Source organism: Bos taurus, chromosome 4 (genome assembly GCF_002263795.3).
Source record: "Bos taurus isolate L1 Dominette 01449 registration number 42190680 breed Hereford chromosome 4, ARS-UCD2.0, whole genome shotgun sequence".
Taxonomy (NCBI): Eukaryota; Metazoa; Chordata; class Mammalia; order Artiodactyla; family Bovidae; genus Bos; species Bos taurus.
This window is the reverse complement of record NC_037331.1, coordinates 7,637,466-7,651,649: the sequence shown is the minus strand read 5'-3', so window position 1 is coordinate 7,651,649 and position 14,184 is coordinate 7,637,466. Positions and strand designations below refer to the sequence as shown.

At 49.6% G+C, this 14,184-nt stretch overlaps 1 protein-coding gene across 5 annotated transcripts in view; it reads left to right on the top strand.

The window, feature by feature from the left end:
- Nucleotides 1–3,529: 3,529 nt before the first annotated feature.
- UPP1 (uridine phosphorylase 1) overlaps nucleotides 3,530–14,184 on the top strand; it is a 28,467-nt gene continuing 17,812 nt past the window's right edge. The window contains exon 1 of one of the 5 annotated variants that reach the window (XM_059885561.1): nucleotides 3,530–3,758. In XM_059885561.1, coding sequence (XP_059741544.1) covers nucleotides 3,565–3,758 — 194 coding nt within the window. In that variant the 5' untranslated portion in view covers nucleotides 3,530–3,564. 5 annotated transcript variants of the gene reach the window in all.

Here is a 14,184-nt window from a genome sequence, read left to right as displayed (position 1 = left end):
AGGCTGGTGGCCGGGGGCGGGGGCTGCTGCCCTTGGCTGTGCACCCCGCACAGCACTTCCGCTAATGCCCCTTTTCAGCAGGGGGCACGAGCCTGTCAGCAGGCAGCATCAATTTGGGGACTGGGGGCGCTCTGATGTTTGGGTGGGTGAGTGGTCTTGTCACCTAGTCCAAGCTCGCTCTGTTAGGCACTAAGTAAAAGGTGCTCAGTTGTGTCCGACTCTCTGCAACCCCATGGATGATACAGTCCAGGGAATTCTCCAGGCCAGAATCCTGCAGTGGGTATCCTTTCCCTTCTCCAGGGGATCTTCCCAACTCAGAGATCGAATCCAGGTCTCCCGCATTGCAGGTGGATTCTTTACCAGATGAGACACCAGGGAAGCCCAAGACTACTGGAGTGGGTAGTCTATCCCTTCTCCAGGGGATTGTCCCGACCCAGGAATCAAACCAGGGTGTCCTGAATTGCAGGTGGATTCTTTACCAGTTGAGACATCAGGGAATCCCCACAGGGCAGCCGATTAACTGAGAGACAAGATGCTGAGGCAAGGAATAGGACTTTATTCGGAAAGCCGGCTGACCAAGAAGATGGCAAACAAATGTCTGAAAATAACCATCTTACGGGGGGTCTGGAGGCCAGATTCTTTTTATAGAACAGAGAGGGAGAGGAGGTGAACAAATAAAGTAAAAAGGCCATTAAGTTTGCAAATATCTCCTGGAATGGCAAGCCCAGGAAAGGGATGTGTTAATTTCTTCCTTCCTCCCATCCACAGGTGGACAGCATCTGAAAAAAGGCATTTTAACAGTCAGGCAGAGGAGCAGGATTCTTGGTATGAGCAGCCGTTATGTATGATTATAATAATAAAAGCAACAGAAAGCAAATCAGAAACAGTTCCAACCCAAATCAGGATTGGCTCATCCCTGCCACAGCCTGAGAACTCTGTGGGTGACACAGAGTTACCTGCCCCCTCCACTGTGTGCAGGGAGGGGGGCTCTTCTCCTCTGTTCTGTCTCATGAGCAATCAAACGCTGGCTGTGCCCCACTATGTTGTTTCATGACCTCCTGATGGGGCTTGCCAGCTACTTGGAAAACACTGTTCTTTGGGGTTTCCACCTTCACTCAGTGAGGCATCCAGGGCAGCCCCGGGATGGACAGGGACTTGGGGAGTGGACCCAAGCAGCAGGAAGCCTCACTGAGTATCTCTGAAATACTATCAGGTTTAAGAGAATCCGGCTTTGAAATTAGTCTGGGGTTGCCCTTACTCCTTGGGAGAAAAGTTATGACCAACCTAGATAGCATATTGAAAAGCAGAGACGTTACTTTGCCAACAAAGGTCCATCTAGTCAAGGCTATGGTTTTTCCAGTGGTCATGTATGGATGTGAGAGTTGGATTGTGAAGAAAGCTGAACGCCAAAGAATTGATGCCTTTGAACTGTGGTGTTGGAGAAGACTCTTGAGAGTCCCTTGGACTGCAAGGAGATCCAACCAGTCCATTCTAAATGAGATCCGTCCTGGGTGTTCTTTGGAAGGAATGATGCTAAAGCTGAAACTCCAGTACTTTGGCCACCTCATGCGAAGAGTTGACTCATTGGAAAAGACTCTGATGCTGGGAGGGATTGGGGGCAGGAAGAGAAGGGGATGACAGAGAATGAGATAGCTGGATGGCATCACTGACTCGATGGACGTGAGTCTGAGTGAACTCTGGGAGTTGGTGATGGACAGGGAGGCCTGGTGTGCTGTGCTTCATGGGGTCGCAAAGAGTCGGACATGACTGAGCGACTGAACTGAACTGGGCTTCCCTGGTGGCTCAGATGGTAAAGAATCTGTCTGCAATGTAGGAGACCTGGGTTTGATCCCTGAGTCAGGAAGGTCTCCTGGAGAAAAAAGTGGCAACACACTCCAGTATTCTTGCCTGGAGAATTCCCATGGATGGAGGAGCCTGGCAGGCTACAGTCCACGGGATCGTAGAGTCAGACACATGCATGACTGAATAACTAACACTGCTTTAACCTTTGGTGAGCCCGACTGAGGGTGTGTCACACTTGGTGTGGTCTGCCCTTCTAAGGAAGACAGATTCTGCAGAATCAGGAGGAGTTCTCTGAAGGCGTCCAAGTGGGTGGGGTGGACTGGGATGGTGACTGCTGGCTGTCCTTAGCTTTGCTGGCTGTAGGGGCAGCGCTGGAGCTGGTCGGGGTGTTGCAGAGAAGCCAATTCTGACTCCATGTTGGAAACATTTTTAGACTTGCTTTAAGTTGCTTTTGTTATTATAATTATACACAATAGCCTGCCTCTGAGGACCCTGCACTTCTGCCAGACTGTAAATTAAAGTGTCCTTGTTCAGCCCATAGAAATAATCTGTCCCCGCCCACCTGTGAATAACTTCAACAAAAAGAAAAGATTAACATACCCCTTTCAAAGGCTCTCATTTCTGGAGATGTTTTACAAGACTGAAGACCCTTTCACTTTACTTCCCCACTGCCTCTTCCTCTCTGCTCTGCCTTTTGACTTCAGATTCTGATTGCTTCTCTCACAGGCTCTGTAAAAGAACCTGGCATCTAAGCCCCCACAAAATGGTTATTTGGAGACGTGAGTTGGCCATCTTCTTGGTCAGTCTGCTTTGGCTTTCCAAATAAAGTCCTATTCCTTGCCTCAACACCTCCTCTCTCATTGGCCTGTCCTGCAGCAAGCAGAGTGTGAGCCTGGACTCAGGAAACAGGCTTGACTGGGTTCATCTGTATGTTTTAGAAATGGCTGGAGACAACTTGTTTCCAGGTGTCATATTTACCAGGTTCTAACTTAACAGAAGGAAAGTTATGACCAACCTAGATAGTATATTGAAAAGCAGAGATACTACTTTGCCAACAAAGGTCCGTCTAGTCAAGGCTATGGTTTTTCCAGTGGTCATGTATGGATGTGAGAGTTGGACTATGAAGAAAGCTGAGCGCTGAAGAATTGATGCTTTTGAACTGTGGTATTGGAGAAGACTCTTGAGAGTCCCTTGGACTGCAAGGAGATCCAACCAGTCCATCCTAAAGGAGCTCAGCCCTGGGATTTCTTTGGAAGGACTGATGGTAAAGCTGAAACTCCAATACTTTGGCCACCTCAGGTGAAAAGTTAACTCACTGGAAAAGACCCTGATGCTGGGAGGGATTGGGGTCAGGAGAAGAATGGGATGACAGAGGATGAGATGGCTGGATGGCATCACCGACTCGATGGACATGAGTTTGAGTGAACTCCGGGAGTTGGTGATGGACAGGGAGGCCTGGTGTGCTGTGCTTCATGGGGTCGCAAAGAGTCGGACACGACTGAGCGACTGAACTGAACTGAACAGATTGTTAAGTCCTTGGTGTTTGGTTTTCTGGCTCAAGTGCAGCCTGTTGGAAAGAAAAGGACTTCATCTCGCAGGGATAGCAGGCCACTGCGTGCACTCCCCAGAGGCCTGGGGCTCCTGGGGGGGCGGGGCGGTGGGGTGCCTCCCAGGTCCCCTAGTGACAGGACTGGCAGGACCGCCTGCGCTGGCTGGAGGCCGGGAGGCAGTTCCGCTGCCTCAGCCGGTGGCTCTGAATGAATGAGTCATTTCCTCCCGCCCTCCCGGGCGCTACTAGGACCAGGCGAGTCCCAGAGTGAACCCGGGCCAGAGAGACCCAGGGGACCACCTTTGGCCTGTGGGGCCCACTCTCATCCCCAGCCCAACGCTAGCTCCACACCGGTAACTCTGGCACTCGCCCCAGACAATCCGCCTGCCCCACGCTTGCACTCGGGGTGGGTTCCCGCAGATACCCTGGCTCCGGCCGGAGCGGTGACCTCGGGGGGTCACCTCTGTCCCCTAAGTCTCTGCTGTCAGGAGGGGAAGAAGCCGCAGGGAGGTGTCGTGGGCGGGACGAGTGGCTTAATGAGTAAGCGGTTGGTCTCCGGTCACTCGCCGTCGCCCGCAGCGCAGCAGGAAACCCGCCGGGGGTGGGGCGGGGGCGCCGGGATGGGAGGAGCTGCGGGCCGGCGGGCGGGGACCCCCGGGAGGCCTGACTCCACCAGCTCCCCAGTACCTCCCGGCACAGGTCGGGCAGTCTCTGCGCGGGGAGCCTCGGTGGCCGGAGTCCAGTTTTCGGGAATCACCCTGCCGGTAAGGCGACTCGGTGCGAGGACGCAGGGCCATCGGCGGGGAGGGTGCGCGGGTACGATGTGCCGGGAGAGCGCACGGGGAGCGAGTGCGCGGAGCGAGCGCGGGGAGGGCGTGCTCCGAGGGTGTGCGGGGAGGATGCCCCGGGAGGAGGTGCGGGAGACCGTGCGGGGAGACCGTGCGAGGAGGACGTGACAGGAGGGTGTGCGGGGAGGGCGCGCGCAGAGGAAGTGCGGGGAGGATGTTCCGGGAAGGTGTGCTGAGAGAGCGCGCGCGGAGGACGTGACAGGAGGGTGTGCGGGGAGGGCGCGCGCGGAGAATGTGACAGGAGGGTGTGCGGGGAGGATGCTCCGGGAGGATGTGCGGGGAGGACGTGACGGGAGAGCGCGCGGGGAGGACGTGACGGGAGAGCGCGCGGGGAGGACGTGACGGGAAAGTGTGCGGGGAGGATGTGCGGGACCGAGGGCGCTCATCTTTGCCTCCGCCGTTGGGGTGTCGGGGCTCCGCCAAGATGCTGGGTCCACCCGGTGCATGAGATGCGCAGTCCAAACCGAACGAGATAGATCCCGGGACACCTGGAGCGTCCCCTTCTCGCGAGGGGCGACGTTTTGGAGAAAGACTGTTACCAGACCTTCAGAGTTAAAATGAACCCAAGTGTGTGCGTTGAGCCAACAGATTAAGTGTCACAGCGTAAAATACTGGCGTCAAGGTGTCCGGCAGGTCAAAAGAGAAAACTTCACAGTTAAAGTACCTGACAAATATGATTTGCACCGGGGAGCGGGTCTGTTTGCCGCTCTTGAAAGCGGCCGGTTGCTTTTAAGACGGGCGTGTGGGGGCGCCTCCCCAGCTCTGGGGTCTGGGCGTGTCCAGGTAAGTCAGAGTCCCCGCCCGCAGCCTTCTCCTACCCGCTCTTTCCCAGCCCTGGCCGTCTTTCGCTTTCCTCGCCAGAGGTCGGCTCTGCCCTGGGCAGTTCCCGGCTGATGGTGACTTGCAGAGAAACCCCCTCTGAAATCCAGGCTGGAATGGGGCCATATGCTGTTAGCTGGCTCCAGGCGTAGTGACTCTGCGCTCTGAACTCTTCGGCTGTTTTCCGTCCTCCCGGCTGCCTCTCCGTCCCCTTGCCCTGGTCTCCCTTCGCAAGTCTTACCCCCCCTTGCTGTGTTTCCGGGTCAGAGACCTTTGATTCCATTCATTGGCTGTGACCCTGGCTTTTAAAAGATTTGCACTTTCCCTGAATAGAAAGAACCATCGCCCAGTGGGTTTCCCACCCTGCCAACCCCTCCCAGGACTGCCTTGCCTTTCTCTCGGGCTGCCTGACTCTTAGCAGAGGGCCCCCTCTCCCACTTCTGGGTCAATTCCACCCCCCTCCTCCGGCCCCACCTTTCAGAGGCCAAACTGACCTTTTAGTTGTCTTTCTGCATTCGCTTGAAGACTGCAGACTAATTCAAACAGGTTTATCAGACATGAATTATATTTTTTATTCCAGTACTCTCAACTCTGGTAGGCATTGAAGTAGCACTTTAGTTGAAACAAAGTAGTTATTCTTTACATTGGCTTTTGTCCAAGTGAACTTTCTCATTGTCCTAAAATTAAAAAAATTTTTTAAACAGAACAAATATACAACAAGAAAGTGAAACTTTCAGTTTTTCTGCTTCCTAAAGATAAAGGGCTTCCCTCATAGCTCAGTCAGTAAAGAATGCAATGCAGGAGACCTGGGTTTGATCCCTGGGTCCGGAAGATCCTCTGGAGAAGGAAATGGCAATCCACTCCAGTACTCTTGCCTGGAAAATCCCATGGACAGAGGAGCCTGATGGGCTACAGTCCATGGAGCCACAAGAGTCAGACACGACTTAGCAACTAAACCATGAAAGACAAACCCTGAACATCTTTCTTGTCTCCCCTCCCTCCTTCCTCTCATATACACACACATTTGCTTTTGAAATATGTTCATTCAAAAAAAATATATAAACGTTTACACACTAATCTATATGCCCAAAGTAATCCGCCTGTCTGAGTTGGATTAAATAGGTTAAAACTAAAATAAAACAGAACAACAACAAACACAAAACAAGAAAACCAAAACCAGCTGCCAGCTGGAGGGCTTTTTGATTTTGCAAGTTGGATTTAGCAGAGCTAGAGTGAGGACCCAGTTAAGGAAGTGGTGCTGGTGGTTTAGTCGCTAAGTCGTGTCTGACTCTTGCAACCCCATGGACTGTAGCCCACCAGGCCCCTCTGTCCATGGGATTCTCCAGGCAAGAATACTGGAGTGGGTTGCTATTTCTTTCTCCAGGGGATCTTCCCGACCCAGGAATAGAACCTAGATCTCCTGCACTGCAGGCAGATTCTTTACCAACTGATCTCTAAGGGAAGCCCCTGTAAGGAAGGGGTGGGGTCAAACTAGGTTACATCCTGTCTCACAGAAGAACAACAGGCAGTGGAGAAATGGAAACACTCTCTGGACAGCCCTCAGTTAGGAACCAGAGTGTGAATTTCAGAACCTTTGCATTCTCTGCACTGATGGTTGGCAAGAAGGTGAATGATAGCCTCCTGTATCTCATGTGGAAATGTTGCCAAGCTCTTGGCTCCCACTCCACCAATGCTGAATAGAAAGATGGAGACAGTTTGGAGGAAATAGAAGTGACTTTATTCCCATTTGCTGGGCAAGGGGGAGAACACAGCAGGCTAGCACCTCAAGTACTATGCCCCGCTTCTGGCGGAACCGAGAGACTTAAGAGCCTGGGTCTCGTCGTTTAGGATAGATGATAAGGCTCACAGTGATGAAGGTCTTGCCTTCTTGCATTATTTCAAAACAGTCACAGCTGGCAAAAGGCTGCCTGGTAATTGGGTCCATTTGTCTCTGGGTTATGAGCTTTCCTGGTGGCTCAGCTGGTAAAGAATCTGCCAACAATGTGGGAGACCTGGGTTCAATTCCTGGGTTGGGAAGACCCCTTGTAGAAAGGGAAAGGCTACCCACTCCAGTATTCTGGCCTGGAGAATTCCATGGACTGTATATTCCAGTCAGTCAGTCAGTCAGTTCAGTCACTCAGTCATGTCTGACTCTTTGCGACCCCATGGACTACAGCACACCAGGCCTCCCTGTCCATCACCAACTCCCGGAGTTTACTCAAACTCATGTCCATCGAGTCGGTGATGCCATCCAGCCATCTCATCCTCTGTTGTTCCCTTCTCCTCCTGCCCTCAATCTTTCCCAGCATAAGGGTCTTTTCCAACCAGTCAGTTATTTGCATCAGCTGGCCAAAATATTGGAGTTTTCAGCTTCAGCATCAGTCCTTCCAATGAATATTCAGGACTGAGCTCCTTTAGGACTGACTGGTTTGATCTCCTTGCAGTCCAAGGGACTCTCAAGAGTCTTCTCCAACACCCCAGTTCAAAAGCATCAATTCATCAGCGCTCAGCTTTCCTTATAGTACAACTTTCACATCCATACATGACCACCGGGAAAACCATAGCTTTGACTAGATGGACCTTTGTCGGCAAAGTAATGTGTCTGCTTTTTAATATGCTGCCTAGATTGGTCATAACTTTTCTTCCAAGAAGCAAGCATCTTTTAATTTCATGACTGCAGTGATTTTGGAGCCCAAGAAAATAAAGTCTCTCATTGCTTCCCCATCTATTTGCCATGAAGTGATGGGACCTAATGTCATGATCTTAGTTTTTTGAATGTTGAGTTTTAAGACAACTTTTTCACTTTCATCAAGAGGCTCTTTAGTTCTTTGATTTCTTCCATAAGGGTGGTATCATCCACATATCTGAGGTTATTGATGTTTCTCCCAGCAATCTTGATTCCAGCTTGTGCTTCACCCAACCCAGCATTTCTCATGATGTCTTCTGCATATTAGTTAAACAAGCAGGTGACAATATACAGCCTTGACAGACTCCTTTACCAATTTGGAACCAGTCTGTTGTTCCACGTCCAGTTCTAACTGTTGCTTCCGGACCTGCATACAGATTTCTCAGGAGGCTGGTCAGGTGGTCTGGTATTCCTGTCTCTAAGGATTTGGCATAGTCAATAAAGTAGAAGTAGATGTTTTTCTGGAATTCTCTTGCTTTTTCGATAATCCAACTGATGTTGGCAATTTGATTTGTGGTTCCTCTGCCTTTTCTAAATCCAGCTTGAACATCTGGAAGTTCACAGTTCAGGTACTGTTGAAGCCTGGCTTGGAGAATTTTGAGCATTACTTTACTAGCATGCTGCTGCTGCTGCTGCTGCTGCTAAGTCACTTCAGTTGTGTCTGACTCTGTGTGACCTCATAGACGGCAGCCCACCAGGCTCCCCCGTCCCTGGGATTCTCCAGGCAAGAACACTGGAGTAGGTTGCCATTTCCTTCTCCAATGCATGAAAGTGAAAAGTGAATGTGAAGTCACTCAGTCGTGTCCGACTCTTTGCGACCCCATGGACTGCAGCCTACCAGGCTCCTCTGTCCATGGGATTTTCCAGGCAAGAACACTGGAGTAAGTTGCCATTTCCTTCTCCAATGCATGAAAGTGAAAAGTGAATGTGAAGTCGCTCAGTCGTGTCCAACTATTTGCGGCCACATGGACTGCAGCCCACCAGGCTCCTCTGTCCATGGGATTTTCCAGGCAAGAGTACTGGGATGGGGTGCCATCGTGTGGTAGTTTGAGCATTCTTTGGCATTGCCCTTCTTTGGGATTGGAATGAAAACTGACCTTTTCCATTCCTGTGACCACTGCTGAGTTGTCCAAATTTGCTGGCGTATTGAGTGCAGCACTTTTCACAGCATCATCTTTTTAGGATTTGAAATAGCTCAACTGGAATTCCATCACCTTCACTAGCTTTGTGCCCATCTTTGCATGAAATGTCCCCTTGGTATCGCTAATTTTCTTGAAGAGATCTCTAGACTTTCCCATTCTGTTGTTTTCCTCTATTTCTTTGCATTGATCACTGAGGAAGGCTTTCCTATCTCTCCTTGCTATTCTTTGGAACTCTGCATTTAAATGGGTATATCTTTCCTTTTTTCCTTTGCCTTTGCTTGTCTTCTTTTCATGGCTATTTGTAAGGCCTCCTCAGACAGCCATTTTGCTTTTTTGCATTTCTTTTTCTTGGGGATGGTCATGATCCCTGCCTCCTGTACAATGCCATGAACCTCCATCCATAGTTCATCAGGCACTCTGTCTATCAGATCTAGTCCCTTAAATCTATTTCTCACTTCCACTGTATATTCGTAAGGGATTTGATTTAGGTTGTACCTGAATGGTCTAGTGGTTTTCCCTACTTTGTTCAATTTAAGTCTGAATTTGGTAATAAGGAGTTCATGATCTGAGCCACAGTCAGCTTCCAGTCTTGTTTTTGCTGACTGTATAGAGCTTCTCCATCTTTGTCTGGAAAGAATATAATCAATCTGACTTCGGTGTTGACCACCTGGTGAACGTCCATGTGTAGAGTTATGTCTTGTGTTGTTGGAAGAGGGTGTTTGCTATGACCAGTGTGTTCTTTTGGCAAAACTCTGTTAGCCTTTGCCCTGCTTCATTCTGTACTCCAAGGCCAAATTTTCCTGTTACTCCAGATGTTTCTTGACTTCCTACTGTATAGTCCACGGGGTCAGAAAGAGTTGGACACAACTGAGCGACTTTCACTTTCAGTTTATTGGCCTGCAACTGTCTTTCTGCAATGCAGAAAGCTACAAGGGTTGATGTATTGCATGGGAGCGCAGGGAATGTAAGCACCTGCAGGCCGTAGTTTATGGAGTTAAGGGTGGTAGGTTGGCTTTGTGAAGTAGAAATCTCGTTACAGGCAGCACAGATTCTCTGCAGTTAAAGCAGAGCCAGGAGTGATTAACTCTTTCGGCACTCTGCTTCCTCTCTAGCCTGCTCACTGCTCCCTTTACTTTCCTTGTTCTCAGGAGAGAAAAACTTCCTATCTATTTTTGCTGCAATAGAAACAAAGAGTAGTTCTGAGCAATTAATGATTTTAAAAAGAACAAAAAGGGAGGGAACCAGCAACCCTTTTCAGGCACGAGAAGTCACTGTAGCAAAGACCAGAAAGCAGTCATAAAGACCCCAGTTCTGTTCCAGAGGTAAAGATCATCCTGGTGAATATTCTTGAGCTGTTTTGCCCAAACCCACTCAAGGGCTCAACCAGCAGATGAGCCTCAGGAATAGCGATGCTGACCTGTGCTGACCCCCGAGATGTGCTCAGCAGGTGCCTAGATCTTGTCAACCTAAAGCGGATTTAAGAAGGGGGCCCCTTCCAGAGCCCGAGAGTGGGCTCTTGTCTAGAACTCAGAAATGAATTGTGCGAGGAAATGCGCATGCTGACAGAGCAAGAGACTTTCTTTATTGGGAAGGGGCGCCTGGGCAGAGAGCCGCAGGGTAAGGGAGGGAACCCAGGAGAGCTACTCTGCTGGATGGCTCCTAGTCTCGGGTTTTATGGTGATAGGTTTAGTTTCCGGGGTGTCTTTGGCCAGTCATTCTGACTCAGAGTCCTTCCTGGTGGTGCACGCCTTGCTCACCCAAGATGGATTCCAATGAGAAGGATTCTGGGAGGTCGGTGGGAGATGTGGGGTTGCCTTTGATCTTTCCTGAATTCTTCTGGTGGGTGGTGTTTGTTCTTTGTACCTTACCAGGACCTCCTGTCATAAAATAACTCTCGGCAGATGGTTACTGCGGTGCCTGGCCAGCAGGAGCAGTTTCCATCTGTTTCTCCTAACAGTGACTTTGCCTCTTAGTGCTAAACTCTCTGCTCTTCGGGCAAGATTGCTGCTGGTTTTGCACATACACAGGATGCTGGAGTGTGTTATCCACTGGGCAAGGGCACCTAGGACTCCACTCTACAGGGAAGGTCACACATGCCCTTTGGTGAACACACGTGCCCTTTGGTGAACACACGTGCACCCTTGGCTTAGGCCATCCCATTCTGCTACTGGGGGAGACAGCGCTTTGAGGGCTAACTCCCTGTCTCTTTGCTTGTTACCAGTAGTAAACGCTCCTGCTTTAACCAAAGGCTCCTGGTGTGTTCAGAGGTTCCGCACCCCTGGCATTGGGTCCATTGAGTCCCCTAGCAGTCGGCAAAGAGTCGACAGGACTGAGACAACAACAATCAGGAACCCTCCTGCTCACAGCAAAGCCTGGGACCTGCGAGCCCAGAGCCAGGTTCTGAGGTCTCTGGGAGGCAGGACCTCTGGGCTTGGAATCTAGTGGAACCCTCCTGTTTAGAGAACAGAGGTTTCCTAGAAAGTGAGAGGGGCCGTCTTCAGAACACCTGCAGCCCTTGGGACAATGTTAGAAGAAATGTTTTCTAAAACTGACTCCAGGACAACCACATCCTCAGGTGCAGGGTCTAACCCATGGAGCCCGCCCTGCTGTGGGAAAGCCATCGGCTCTTCTGGAAGCCCTGTACCAGCTGACCATACTGGACCACTGACCAGTGAGCATACTATCACCCTGAGCCCTGCTGACCCTAGTTAGATCAGACCTGTGAATGACAAGAGTTGAAAGTCAGTGCTTCCCCAGCAACCGATCCCTAATTCCTACCTTCTCCTTGTCCACAAGCACTTCCACCTTGGGTGATGCCTGTGGGCATCTTGTATGGGAAGCCGGCGCCTCTGATGAAACATTCAGGTTGGTACATCATGTGGCCTTCCTTCCCTGCAAATCCACTGGACACAGGCATCCCTTACAGCTTCATCTGAATGCCACCTTCCAGCCCTTAGGATTCACCTCCTGGATCCAGGATGCACCAAACTTTCCTGTTGTGATTGCATCTCTGCTCACCCTCTGTGCACAGATCACATGTTGGGGAAGAAAAACTTCTATCCATTTAGATTCTATTCTTGTTGTTCAGTTGCTAAGTCTTCCGCATAGAAGTTAAATAAAGAAAGTGAAAGTGAAGTCACTCAGTCATGTCTGACTTTGCGACCCCACAGACTGTTGCCTACCAAGCTCCTCTGTCCATGGGATTTTCCAGGTAATAGTACTGGAGTGGATTGCCATTTCCTTCTCCAGGGGATCTTCCCAACCCAGGGATCAAACCCAGGTCTCCTGCATTGTAGGCAGATGCTTTACCATCTGAGCCACCAGGGAAGTCGTTAAATAAGCAGGGTGACAATATACAGCCTTGGTGTACTCCTTTCCCAAATTTGAACCAGTTCGTTGTTGAATGTCTGGTTCTAACCGTTGCTTCTTGAACTGCATACAGGTTTCTGAGGAGACAGGTAAGATGGTTTGGTATTCCCATCTCTTTAAGAATTTTCCCACAGTTTGTTGTGATCCACACGGTCAAAGGTTTTAGCATAGTGAGTGAAGCAGAAGTAGCTGCTTTTCTGGAATTCTCTTGCTTTTTCTATGATCCAACAGATGGCAATTTGATCTCTGGTTCCTCTGCTTTTTCTAATCCTACCTGGTACATCTGGAAGTTCTCAGTTCATGTACTGCTGAAGCCTTGCTTGAAGGATTTTGAGCATTACCTTGCTAGCATGTGAAATGAGCACAATTGTAAGGTAGTTTGAACATTCTTTGGCATTGCCCTTCTTTGGGCAATGATTCTATTCTTGGAGACTGCAAATTAAAAAGACAGGTTACCAAGAGAACAGACAGATTTGAATTTACATGTGTATGGGAGAATTCAGAGACAAATGCAGTCTTAGGAGGTGGTTAAAATCCGGGGCTTATATACCATCTTAATGGAGGTGGGGAGAGGCAGAGAGGCACTTGGGAGAGAAAATGCCTTCTTAGAAGAGGGTGGGGCAGGAAGGGCACTTATGCAAACACCGAGGACCTTGGAGAGAGAAGTAGTCACTTGAGAGAGATGAGCAATAAGACAGGACAATATCTGTTTGGGTTTTTTCAGAGAAGAGGAGATTAGTTTTTTCTAGGAGGGGTAGTGACACGTTTGGAAAGTCCCAAGGTTCAGGCATGTAAGGGTTTTCAGGACCTCAAAGTCTTGAGAACAGAATAGTTGTTAGGTAACAATGGCTTATTCTGGAGCCCTTTGTGTGGATCTCATATGAAAGCCTCTGAGTGTCATTCACTGCGTCCAAGATTTCAGAGCCCTCAGTCACCTCCAGGATGGGGTCACGTTGGTGGTGACACCTGGCCACCCTTGCGCCTGGTCCCTGACCAGCGCCCAAGTCACCCCTCTCCACCCCGAGCCCGCTGAGCTGCTTGGGTCTGCATCCTCCACATGTCTCATGGGTTCAGGTCTCCTCGCTGTGAATACTGTTTGTCCTGTCCTCTCTCGGCTGCATCTTTCCTGGCTATTTCTAGGAATCTGGGATCATTAAGAAACAACTGGTTCCTCACGTTGAACTAGAGAAGTTTGTGCCTTTACCTGGCTCTCCCTAGGCCAACAGGCATTGGAGTTCATGTTCACACATGTTTACTACACTGGACTCAGAGTCCTGCATCTTGTCCTCTCTCTACACACACAACACGTGCTGATACAAACCTTAACAGGTACACCTGTTGGTGATTTTACTTGAATGACTAATGAGTGCAATTCTTAGCACCTTCTCCTATCTTACAGATAAATAGGAAGGCATTGTAGTTGTTCAGTTGCTAAGTTGTGTCCAACTCTTTGTGACCCCATGGACTGCCGCACACCAGACTTCACCATCTCCTGGAGTTTGCTCAAGCTCATGTTCACTTAGTTGGTGATGATATCCAACTATCTCATCCTCTGTTACCCCCTTCTCCTGCCTTCAATTTTCCCCAGCATCAGGGTCTTCTCTATGAGTCTGCTCTTCGAATCAGGTGGCCAAAGTATTGGAGTTATAGCTTTATCATCAGTCCTTCCAATGAATATTCAGGGTTGATTTCCTTTAGGATTGACTTGCTTGATCTCTTGACTGTCCAAGGGACTCTGAAGAGTCTTGTCCAACACCACAGTTGGGAAGCATCAGTTCTTCAGCACTCAGCCTGTTTTATGGTTCAGCTCACATTTGTACATGACTATTGGAAAAACCATAGCTTTGACTATATGGACTTTTGTCAGCAAAGTGATGTCTCTGCTATTTAATATGCTGTTTAGGTTTGTCATAGCTTTCCTTCCAAGAAGGAAGCATCTTTTAATTCCATGGCTGCAGTCACTGTCCA